Source organism: Scomber scombrus, chromosome 18, assembly GCF_963691925.1.
Source record: "Scomber scombrus chromosome 18, fScoSco1.1, whole genome shotgun sequence".
Classification (NCBI taxonomy): Eukaryota; Metazoa; Chordata; class Actinopteri; order Scombriformes; family Scombridae; genus Scomber; species Scomber scombrus.
Window position 1 is genome coordinate 26,193,071 of NC_084987.1, and position 12,478 is coordinate 26,205,548.

A 12,478-nucleotide genomic window follows, 5' to 3' on the forward strand; every position below is an offset into this window, starting at 1 on the left:
TGATTATCTATTTGTTCACATGTGTTTTAAGGTATTAAATTAGTTAGAACTTGATTTCTGTTTGTCACTATGTAATAAATTGTCCCACATAGTTGTGATCTGTCCATCATCGTACTAACATACTGCTGTTTGTTGACCTCTGCAGTGCAGCAGTGTGCCATGAGACATATCCTGCCCTGAAGGTCCTGTCACTCTATGGAACGCTTTCCTCAACACCTTACAACAATGGACCCCCAGGTGTGTCCACCTCCTCTTAGTAGCAGCCAGTCGATGATAAGCATCCTGGAGAAGTCCCCAGCCAGTGGGTTCAAACCGGGTCACTCCCGGAACAGCAGCACCGGCTCCTCCAAACATTCAAAGCAGGTAAAGAAACACAAAAATCAGACTCAATAGTAACTGTGCTGAATTTTACCCACATACAGATAAACAGTTTTTCTCTTTGGACAGAAAAATGCAAGATTTATTTTGACAATCTGTTCATAAGATGGCTTTAAATGGTATGAACACACTTGCCAATACCCATCTATGTTAATTATTTTCAATCAATGACTCCTAAGTTAATGAAAGTCAATTCCCACCAGCAAGGAATGACAAAAATAAAAATACTCATGAGTTTAAAAAATGGACAGTTTTTACTATTAGTATATTTTGATCATTCATAACTTTTCATCCTTTGTTTGTTTGTTTGTTTTTTCCCTGTGCTTGGCAGAAATGGACTCTCATAAGTTGTCATTGTGGAAATAACATCTCAACTCTTACGGTATAGAGGCCGTCTTTTAGTATTTAGGTGTATTTTGTGATAATTGATGTGTGTTTTTTCTCTGTTAGTCTCGTCACTGGGAGGTGATGGACGACTTGCAGCAAATGGAACAGTGTGCAATTCAAGGCTCCTCTCTGGACCTCAGTATCCCAGGAATCTGTGAGGGCTACTTGATGAAGAGGAGGAAATACCCGCTCAAAGGCTGGCACAAGGTCCGTTCATCACAGGCTGGACTATTTATAACTTTTCATCTGTATTTATACACATTTTGTTACAGTAAATCATACCTACTCATATACCATCTAACCAGTCAGCATGATGCTACTCCATTGTCCAGTGGATCTTCTTTGTTTTCATTGTAACACTTCACTGTGATTGGTCCTTTTTTCAGAGATACTTCCTGCTGGAGAAGGGAATTCTCAAGTACTCAAAGTCTCAGCAAGATGTAAGTGACTGAGAACAATGCAGATGCTGACACTACACTGTCACACACAGCAGTGATAATGAAAGCCATAATCTCAGCTGATTCCAGTTTGCTCTGACAGCTCCGTTTTAAAAACACAAACACTGCTATTGTGTTTTAGATTCAGAGAGGAAAACTGCACGGCTCTCTGGATGTCAGCCTGGCTGTCATGTCCATCAACAAGAAGTCCAGACGCATTGACATGGACGCTGGAGACAACCTCTACCATGTCAAGGTACACAGAGCCATTAGCAAAACTTTAAATATGAAGAAAACAATGACTGGAAACTCATAATTCACTATCTGAGAGAATCCAAACATGTGCTCATTCTTCAATCTTTCTTTCTTTCTTTCTTTCTTTCTCCCCCCCCCTCCTCTCCTCTCCGGCAGACAAAGAGTCATGATCTCTTCTACATATGGCTGACCAAGCTGTGCGCTCATCGTGTATACAGGAAAAACGAGGCCATGAGCGTCCATCACGGCGTACTTCACGCTCTCTCCATGGGTCAGAGCACCCTGCCAGCTATGTCCGCTTACTCTCAGAAAAACCGGACCATGGTCAGTAGACATTCCTGCTGGACTTGACTAATGTACATTCATTGCACATTAGGGCTCGGATCGTTTAGAATTTTCCAATACCAGTACCAATCCAAGTACCCTTAAAGTGATACTGATACCAACTGAGTACTTCATTCTGTACCCATTACACGTTTTGGGCACTTCCTTTATAAGGCGTAACATATGTGTAGTGTAGCCACACTTTAGAGCGCTTAGGTGGCATCTTTGTTGTACAAACAAACTTATTATCACTATCTAATTAGTCTGCAGTATGAATAACTTTAGTTTAGATTTAGTTCCTGGTAGTCCTTCCCTCCTGTACAGGAAGTGCTGCAGATGCACTTTGTTAGTTGAACAAACAAAGAGACAGAAACTCAAACTGCATCAGCAAAAATACTTTACACCAGGGCTTTAAATAGCTATTGTTTCTCAATAGATCCATCTGTGACTTTGGTTAAGAAACGTACCAACTCAGTTCTTTAAGCAGAACTACCCAAGGAATACTTGAAACTGATACTAATCAGTTGATCGACTGAGTAAATGAACAAAACATTCCCTTATTATTTATTGTGATAGAAACAGAAGAAAATACATGTATGTATTTTTTCTTGTTTTGCTGACTGGTGTGCTTGGATTGTCCAGCCGTCTCACTATGCCAGCTCAGCATCAGTGTATCAACCAGAGATGGTAAGCCCCCCCGCTCCAGCCGTCGCATCACATCCACCTCCACCTCTAGGAGTGACCAACAAGGTGTCTGCTTGGCTGCAGCAGACCCACGACATAGATGCAACCTCCAATGGTGAGAGCCACATGTGTATTCCATCCTATTTATAATCCATGCACATATTAAGACAAATTAAATGATATATTAAAACATGGGTTGACTTGACTTTTCACTGTCTTTATTTGAATGACTCCGTCAGATCTGGCTCGCTGTCAGGCAGAGATGACAGAGCTGGCCCAGCTCATCCAGCGACTCCATTGGCTGGAAGGAGGCCTACCCGTCACAGACGTAGATCTGGAGAGGCGAATCAGTATGCAGGTCAGTGTTTTTAATTTATATCTAAACTTGTGTAATTATCATTGAAACAACTGATGAAATAAAGAAGCTTTAACCTTGTTTTCTGTTTCAGCATCTCTCCCTTGAGAAACCTAAGAAGAGGATAGGGAAAGGAGTCGGACACTCCAGGACCTTGTCCCGTGTTGAAGCCATGGGAGGAATAGTAGGAGGGACTTTATTACTCTTACACAATTCATCATTATTCTGCTCACCACAGAGAATCTTTATTGTAGTGTTAACCTCTTCATCTTAACTTTGTTGTGTAAATGAGTTCTGTGAATTGTAATCACACGGACCTTGAATTTCAGTTGAAAGTCAGTCCATTCAGCCATGTGTGAAGTTCATTACTATTGAAGAGATGAAAGTAAATAGAAAAAGGTCATAATCTCTCTGTCTTTCTCTCTTTCTTTCTCTCTCTCTGTCTCTCTCTCTCTTTTTCTTGTCTCCTCCAGTTCACTTCCAGCCACCTGAGCACTAACTGCGGTTCAGTTCAGTCCATCCCAGACTACGTCTACAATCAGCTGTCCAACCCTCAGGTCACCTCACCTGAGGCCAAGAAGCTCCACCAGGACATCTGCACTGTTTCCCACAGAGGTACGACCCTCACACCTAACAACTGATCTCTCTATAGATTTATATAGGAGTTTGGTTTTAATGAGACATGTCAACAGAAACTGGCTGAGTGATGAAGTTGCGCCATTGGTCCACCAAAAGCGACTGATCAAATACATAACGCCAGGTTTCGCCACTTCCTGTATCCACATTTTCAAAATAATAGTCCTCTAGTGTTTCACACACAGTTCAGCCACTTTAACCTTCACTATTGTGTAATATCAGCGTTTTAGGTCTACTTCTCCTTTCAGTTCAACTATAACTGTGCTATATATATATTTATTTATTTATTCTGATTCTCACTTTAAACCTGTGCAATAACAATTTAAACTCAGGTATCACTCAACATCAATATTACTTATTTACTTTTGTACATTACTTTTTTACTATATTTTTACTGCTATTGTTTTTTATTGCTTTTGTTCTTGTTTATTATTCATTTTTCTTTTTATTGATGCTTTTTTACTGTCCACTTTGCTGCTGCAATATTGTAAATTTCCCTATTGTGGGACTAAAAGGAATAACTTATACTAGGTTTTGACCTAATTTTGGCAAGGCGTAGCTGCTGAATGAATTTTCCTGCAACTAACTAACTAACTAAGATTTTTCTCATTGACTAATGGTCGACTAAATATATTTAACAATGTCACTTTTTTTTGGACATTATTAAATGAATTTGACCACAGTTACAAATGCTTCACCTGACTCTGCAACATTTGTGTTGACCTACTTTTCATTTCAAGTGACATCATACTGTACTGTACTGTGCATTAAGTGAAATGTGCCTCTGTGTGATGTGTTGCAGTTCATTCTTCTCTCAAGTCCATTTATGATGTTTTGACCATGGAGAGAGAGAGACTGAGGCAGGCCTGGACCGGCCCAGACATGAGGCAGAACACCTCACATCAGCTCGCTACACTGTGCAGCACACTGTCTGAGGTAACACACACACACACACACACACCCTCACACACCCTCACACACCCTCGTATATACAGACACGTGCACACAACTCAATCTCTTTTGAAGCTGAAAACCAGACGCTATCAAAGACTGACATGGATTTTGTAGAGTCTGTTTTTTTCCTCTCTCCATTCTTTACCTTCCTCCAGGAGTTTCACAGTTAAAACACAGATTATTGGCACAAAATATTAGCATCTGCCTGCAGAAACAATGGAGACCAAGCCCTGGCTCTCTGTGTGAAACTGTTGAGCAGGTTTGGGCTGTTTTTAGGCAGGACAGGCACAAGTTATCACAGGCACCGCCCGTTTCCACCTCAGGAAACACACCTCACAAGTCTTTCTCTCCCTCTTTCACCACACACACACAAATAGGACAACTTTTGTCACATACCGAAACTGAGCAGTCGCATCAGTATGGGGGTTTGTTCATTCCTCCTGTCACACTGATGGCTCTCAGTAACTCTTCTTGTCTGGTGTTGCATGAGCTTTCTTCTGAGCTGCCTGCTTGTTTTCTATCAACGCTGCATGCAACTGTCTGTTTCAACCATTATCAGCTGATGTGAGTCTGGGATTTATGCTGTTGGTGGTTGCTATGCATTCTCACTGTGAGAAACACACTCTACTGTCAGCAAGTCTGTTCATTCCCCCTGTAGTGTCTGTATGGAGAAGCCCCCCTCTACTCTGCAGTCTGCATGAGGTCCTGACCATTTCTTTGTGATCTTCTGTGTTCCCTCTTCATGTGTCTTGCATGGCTGGTCTGTGCATGTGCGTGTATCTGTACGCACGTGTGTTCAGCTTGACATACAGTCTCATCTGACCAAAGTCCACTCGCTTTCCCTGTCCTCTGACTCTTCTGAGGAATCCTTCTGCACTGTCCGTGCGGACCAGGTGTGTACTCGCTCTGCAAGTGTGTGTGAAAGACAGTTTCTTCCGACTTCCGACTGATTTTTGGGGCCAGTACCAATATATATTGAGGAGTAAAACAATTCCGATATGTCAGACGATAATTTTACATATAAAGAATATATACACTGATCCATTAAAAACACTTTTGACTAAGTTTTTTAAGAAGGTATGATATTTTTACCATTTGTCAATAACTTTATTGTATAAAATGACATCAGTGCACTGAAACAGTAAAGTTTTCTTAGAATTTAATAATTACAAATAACACATAACATAGAAAGAGATATATATATATATATATGAATTAAGAAAAAGGCTCAAATATACATTAAATGCGACGTATATAACTTTTTAAAAAAGGCACATATCGGACAACATATTCATTGATACCAATATATCTGTGAAAGGTCAATATCGTCCAAAAATATCTGCTACTGGGCTGTAATGCACAGTAGCAGTCACACCTTCCATCTTTTTCTATGTCACTGTCAGCCATTTACATTCATTTTCATCTTTCATATGAAATTTGTCTAAAACTCAGGAGTAAATCATGATTCTCACAGAAGCTATGACAGCAGAGCACATCTTTACACAGTGATTCTTTCATGATGCAACAAGCAAATACAAATGAATGACAGTATGTGTTTGGTGTGGTTCAGGTTAGCTACTAAAATGTGTTTTGCACCTAAGAGCCTGACAGAATAATTAATGTGGGTGGCACCAATGGGACTGAACCTCCAGGTCTGATTGAGTGTGTGTGGGGTTTTTTTTTTCTCTTGCATGTTTCTCACCTGTGTGTCTGACTCTCCACATACTTGTCGCCTTTTTTTTTTTTCATTTAAAAGATAATGATAAAGCAAAGTTTGAACCACTAATCCTCTTCTCACAGAGGACACCATCTACGAGTCGCCACATTCACCGCACACCCTCAGTGGCCGAGTCCATGGCCGAGTATTTCGACGCCAGCGAGGTGATTGTGTGCGAGACATCATCTGAGGCTGAAGCGTCGGATGAGTCAGGGCTGAGTGACATCACCACCACAAGCACTTCAGAGCCTGAGGAGGGACATGGTAAATGTCCACCTACCTCTCCTGTCTCCAGTGAATCAGTCCAACATATTCTGACTAACAAAAATAAAGAGAGACCTTTTGACAGGAAAGAATGGCTCACTCTCCCCTCTCTCTCTCCCCTCCTCAGCCACTGCTACCCTTAACTACAGAGCCAGTCTGAATACCGCTTCTAACCAACCCAGCCCAGTGCCTACTGACACAGGTAACACCTATACTATTGTGGACTCACTTATTTTGTGAATGAGTGAAGTATAGTTTGATTGCTCTCAACATTTCAGTCATTTTAGACCAGATAAAGAGCAAGATTCACAAAACTTAATAAAACTACATCGACACTTACTACTTTCCCTAATTTACAGCTTTGTCTCCCTCTAACTATAACTGTCAAAAGTTATAGAAGCTTGCAGGTTGCCTAAGAACAGCAAGAGAAGAGACATTTGTTGTCAGAGTTTGTCCTTCAGGCATCTCTTCTCTCCAGGATTTGTGCTGTTTTATTCCCTTCCTGCTGCTTGAAAGACTAAAGTCAGGAAGCAAAAGTCCCTTGTACACCCTCGATTGCATGAAAGTGTGTGCTGATATACAGTATATATGTGGCTTTTTTTTAAGAGGGTATACAGTGCCCAGCCTGAAAGAGAAAACCTCTTTAAACTTGCCTTTTGTTTATTGCTCCATGCTTCTGTTTTTCCCATGTATTTAACGTCATGCTATTTTACTCCTATGGACACACTAAGCACTTGTACTGATTTGTGTTGCTGTGATCCAGGTCGTCGCACAGTCCTCCCCGCCCCAGGAGCAGACAACAGCCACATCGGCATCATGACCATCCTGTACAACAACATTGGAAAGGACCTATCCAGAGTCTCCATGCCCGTCGCTCTCAATGAGCCGGTGTCTTTGCTGCAGAGACTCAGCGAAGAGCTGGAGTACTCCGAGCTGCTGGACATAGCCAACACAATTGACGATCCATATGAGAGAATGGTGAGTTTGCTTTACCTAGATATCCAACCAGCATGTTGCATCATTCACAAGCCTCCTGAAATGCTTTGAACATCATCATCTAGGAGTCCTCTGTACTTGCATTTTAGAGAAATGTGTATGTTTCCAGGTGTATGTGGCAGTGTTCTCCATCTCTGGATATGCCTGGGCATCCTGGAGGTATCGCTACAAACCCTTCAACCCTGTTCTAGGAGAAACGTACGAGAGCGACAGAGAAGACAGAGGCTTCCGCTACGTCAGCGAGCAGGTAACCAGCTCAGTTTAATAAAGACAGAGAAGGAAACGCACTATTCTAACTTAACCTCAACATCTGGCTTTAGAACACACTGTAACGCTGTGTTTGATGTCATGCTTTCAGGTCAGCCATCACCCACCCGTCTCAGCCTGCCACGCAGAATCAGAAAACTTCACTTTCTGGCAAGGTAGGAGCAGTGTGTGTGTTTGTAAGAGAGAGTCATCATGAGTAATGGATCCACCTGTATGAGTGGAGTGAAACATAGCACTTTGTCTGTCTGCTCTCAGATCAGAGATGGAAGAACAAGTTTTGGGGGAAGTCAGTGGAGATCCTCTCTAGTGGACAGGTCAACGTTACCCTACCCAAGTAAGCCACCGCATCCTTTAACAGCAGTCACACAGTACAGCAGATAAAGCTACATTACAATAGTCATGTCTAGTTTCAATTAATAGCAACTGTCCTGTTGTAGCTTGGTACAATATCATGTATGTAGCAGTCATGTGCTTATTATACAAGTCATCTGGAGACAGTTTCAAACTCATGAAAACGAATGTTAGATAGCTTCATGACAGCTTCTATCTTTCTGAAATCAAAGACTCATCACTTGACTAAGAATTTCACTGTTACCATGGTAAACTACATTTGTGTGGAATGAGAATCGTCAATGAGGTATCAGCAGTAACAGTATTGAACGGACAACTGTCGACTGTATTCCACTCAGACGTTTAATATAATTGAATGCTGTGTGTGTCTAGGTACGGTGATCACTATGAATGGAACAAGGCTGTGACGTGTATTCACAATGTGCTGAGTCAGCAGCGCAGAATGGAACACTACGGCGAGGTCGTCATCAAGAACACACAGAACGACACCTGTACCTGCAAAATCACCTTCGTCAAGGTTAGGACACACACACACACACACACACACACACTCTTCTCTCTAATGTTTGTATTTGCTGCTGTTAGTTCAGTTAGAAGTTAGAATAACACACATGGACTTCATTTGTCGTCTTCCTCTTTAACCGCCCTGATTCTTTCATCAGTCTCGGTACTGGAGCTCAGATAGCAGTAAAAACGAGGTCCAGGGTGTGGTTCTGGACCGGGCTGGAGAGGTAGTCCATCGTTTTGGAGGGCTCTGGCATGAGGGCATCTTCTGTGATACACTGTCTACACCAAAGTGCATCTGGAAGCCCAGTAAGTAACTTCCTTTTCCAGTTGAAATACAATAAAAGTCCTGAAAACCCCAGACTAATTAACAGTCAGTATAAACTTTCAACTGATTGACTGTAGTTTGGTCAAGGGTTGACAAATACAGGCGACTGAACAGTAATACTGCAGTTCTTCACTTAGAATTCCTCAAGTTCACATCATCCATTGTTCCAAGTCTTAACATGTATGATATCATTTCCTTTTATTATTATTTTTAGACGTGCAGCCTGATGACTACCAGCAGTTCTATGGCTTTTCTCGTTATGCCAGAGAACAAAACGAATTGACGCCTGACCTGAAGACCGTCCTCCCACCTACAGACACGCGCTACAGACCAGACCAGAGGTACAAACAGGGTTTATCTTTATTTCAACATTTGTTCAAATATTTTTTTAATCCCCCTTTACTGCATCGTCCATGTTGTTCAATTCCTGTGACTCCTCTCTCCATCAGAATCCTGGAGGAGGGAAAGTTAGCAGAGGCAGATAAAAAGAAGGACGAGGTAGAGGAGAAGCAGAGGGAGAGGAGGAAGGAGATGGCTAAGAAAGGAGAGGAGCACATCCCCAGGTTCTTCAGGTGAGCATTTGGAAGCAAAGTATAACATTGCCTTGTTTATATATAAGAAACAACCACAGTTTGAAAGCTTTGGATAAATAACACAGGGTTTCTATCATAAACTCTAATAATATTAACCTTCAAACTGATATCGTCATGGTTATTTTTCTCAACCTTGACTTAAGTTATGACAAACTAAATGTAATTCATGAACTTAAAGAAAAAACCTAATATTATGAAATTCCTTGTCACAGCAGATTTTAAATTCTGTTAAAATGTTAAAAGAACAGTTTGGGACATTTTAGGAAATACAATACAGACAGGAGTGGTATCAATCTTTATAATCTTACTCAAAGTACGTAGCCTGAGCCAGCAGCTGGTAACCTTAGCTTAGCTTAGCATTAAGACTGTAAATAGTTGGACACTGCTAGCCTGGCTCTGTCCAAAAGTGACAATATCCACCTACAAACACCTCTAAAGTTCACTAACACCACACAGATATGAGTGTTATCAATCTTCATCTCATTAAGAAAGCTAAAAAGCATATCTCCCTAAATGTTTAATGTCCAAAGAAAAAAAAATCAGTTTCTAGACAGCAACGGTTTTGTTTTGTTTTTCATTCTCAGGAAATCTCTGGATGAAGCCGGCAGAGAAGTGTGGCTGTCCAACGGAACCTACTGGAAGCTCCGTAAAGACCCAGGCTTCGCCAACACGGAGAACCTGGACCTGTGGTAGAACCCTGCACCTCACTTAATGCTGCAGCTGAATGAAACTCGCCAGGTGTTAAACACGCACTGATCAGATGCGGGGGAACAATGCAGCTCTCTGTTTAGTAAAAAACATGAATTGTACGCTTGATGAATGCTGCGAACAGTCCGATCAAGCATGAATATACTGTAGTGACTCATCAGCAGAGATCCAGAGGTCTGCTGCTACCATTACTGCAGATGTGGAGGAGAAGGCCATTTAGAAAGCATACATGAACCTCTTTTTTTTTTGTTTTTCATGTAGAGGTGAGGTGCCACTAAGGAACAAAAAGTAGACTGATTTAGACAAAGCCGGATGCCTTTCCAGCCTTCTGCCTTCTTCATATAATGGAAACCTTAAATATAATCATTCATGATTCAAACGTAAATCCTACCTTTTTTAAAAAATTTAGATTTTTAACCCTTTACGACAGAAAATTATAGGTGAGAATCATCAGTTTGGTTTTTTTTGGTCAGGATTTAGACCTCGTTATGTAAAGTGTCCTATGTTATATTTGTGGGATGAATGTCAGATTATGTGTTCTACTTTTGTGAGTTTTAAGATGTCTATATAAATATTTTAAATCTCATTTTTTTGAATTCATAGCAAAATGTCATTCTGAAGAGCGCTGGAGGGCTTGTGGGGATGTTTGTACAGGTGAACCGGTGCTGTCCTGCTTTCTTTCTCAGTGGGTCTTACTAGGTCGGTGCATATAATTTCCTGTTGTTTAATAGTGGCACACTGGTGATACACTGCCTAGCCTTCTTCCTCTCACCTTTACAAAGTTGCTGATGTCCAAAATGAGTTAAAAGATGAGGATTGTGTCTCTTTGATCTTGATGCTCTCAGTTGATGCAATGAAGTATTTTTTTATTGACGTTTCAACAATAGATTTTAAGAAGGAAAAGAGACAACTGTCCAGTCCAGTCATGTTCTTTTTAATGGTTCAAATAAAAGGTTTAGTTATCAACACTGTTTTGCATTGACTTCAATTTTATGTTCACTCAATTTAATAGTCTCACCTCAAGGTATACTTGAATTTTTCTGCTTTATGTCATGGCCTCCATCAGTGAAGGAGGTTCAACGGGTGTTATTTTAGTTATTTTATTGATTTGTTCTTTTTCTGGATCATTTACAAGCAGAAAAGTCTGTCCACAGCTCTAACATTTATTATCTGAAAAGCATTCACTCTGCTCTCCTGCTGATGTCGATACTGTAAACCAATGGTCTCCAATCCTCCTCCTGGAGTGTTACTACTAGGGCAGTAGCTCTCCAGGAGCAGGATGGGAGACCACTGCTGTAAACAGTGAAGTTAAAAGTGAGGTATTCATGACAACAGTGAGGGGAACTGATTTAAAAATAAATAAAAAAGCGCTCCCTGCTGGCAGCATTCAAATCCTCATTTCACAAAGCCAAAGGAATCAAGTGCATACTCATTTTTTTTGATAGAGTAAATAATTAGTGACGCTTATAAACAATGACAATCTACAATAAATGTAACTGCAAAAAATACTGTAAAACAAAACTAAGTTTCATAGTACATGGTTTAAAATGAAAACAGTTGTGATACAGTGATGGAATTCCTGTATTTAATTCATTGACATCTCTTCTGGAGTCTCTAATGCAACCAGCACCACCAGCCACAGCCATGTTGGCTCTGCACTTCTGCTCTGATACACTTCTGAGTCTACAAGTAACCTGTGCAGTAGGGTGGCATCTATAAACCAAGTTAACATGTAAACCTCCTTCAATTTCACAGGTTTCTGTTTTTGGCGTTGCTTCTTTACCTCACACACATTCTGTTTTTGTAAATGTGAGACTTTGATAGCCTCCGATAGCACAACTCATGAATGTCACGTGGAACTGAGTTGACCCAACAACCAAATTGGGTCACTGTGTGTGATGTTGTAGATTTACAAATGCAAGAGCGTGTTCGAGGCTTTGGGCTCCATTCACACTGCACTCTGTTCCAGATGTAAGTAAACCCAATTAAAAATCATTAATATTCATAATAACACAACTACAGTAACTCAAATCCAGCTGTGGAACATAGTCTTACTAATCACTGTCATACCATCAGCCATCAGACTGTACAACACCACAGCTCCCAGTACCTCGTAGTCCCTCCCACTAATAAGACTGAGGCTGTCCTTACTGTTTAATCCCAGGCACACACTTGTATATAGTATAAGGTATTTATCTATATTGCAGATGTATATAATTGCAGATTATTTTAGAGATTGTTTATTGTATATAGTGTTATTTTAATTTAATTTTTTATTACTTCACCATTACAAGGCTACTGTTGTGTCAATTTTGAATTTCCAATCAATAAAGTTTACCT

The 12,478-nt window shown here is 40.7% G+C and overlaps 1 protein-coding gene across 1 annotated transcript; it reads left to right on the top strand.

Annotated features, from left to right (window-relative positions):
- Positions 1 to 225: 225 nt before the first annotated feature.
- Positions 226 to 10,123, top strand: LOC133999464 (oxysterol-binding protein-related protein 7-like). The gene is made up of 22 exons (XM_062438653.1): positions 226 to 363; positions 829 to 972; positions 1,152 to 1,205; positions 1,345 to 1,458; positions 1,614 to 1,781; positions 2,424 to 2,580; positions 2,705 to 2,823; positions 2,915 to 3,004; positions 3,294 to 3,435; positions 4,259 to 4,392; positions 5,211 to 5,303; positions 6,211 to 6,391; positions 6,519 to 6,593; positions 7,155 to 7,369; positions 7,497 to 7,634; positions 7,746 to 7,809; positions 7,910 to 7,988; positions 8,378 to 8,522; positions 8,668 to 8,818; positions 9,052 to 9,178; positions 9,287 to 9,409; positions 10,015 to 10,123. Exons 1-22 carry the CDS (start codon positions 226 to 228, stop codon positions 10,121 to 10,123), a joined length of 2,760 nt encoding a protein of 919 aa, XP_062294637.1.
- The last annotated feature ends 2,355 nt before the right edge of the window (positions 10,124 to 12,478 follow it).

What these genes read in the sequence shown, in the direction of transcription:
- LOC133999464 (XM_062438653.1), top strand. Translation starts at nt 226, where the DNA reads ATGGACCCCCAGGTGTGTCCACCTCCTCTTAGTAGCAGCCAGTCGATG. An exon ending in ACTCAAAGTCTCAGCAAGAT is followed by an intron (nt 1,206 to 1,344) that starts GTAAGTGACTGA and finishes ATTGTGTTTTAG; the next exon opens with ATTCAGAGAGGAAAACTGCA. An exon ending in TGTGCAGCACACTGTCTGAG is followed by an intron (nt 4,393 to 5,210) that starts GTAACACACACA and finishes ACGTGTGTTCAG; the next exon opens with CTTGACATACAGTCTCATCT.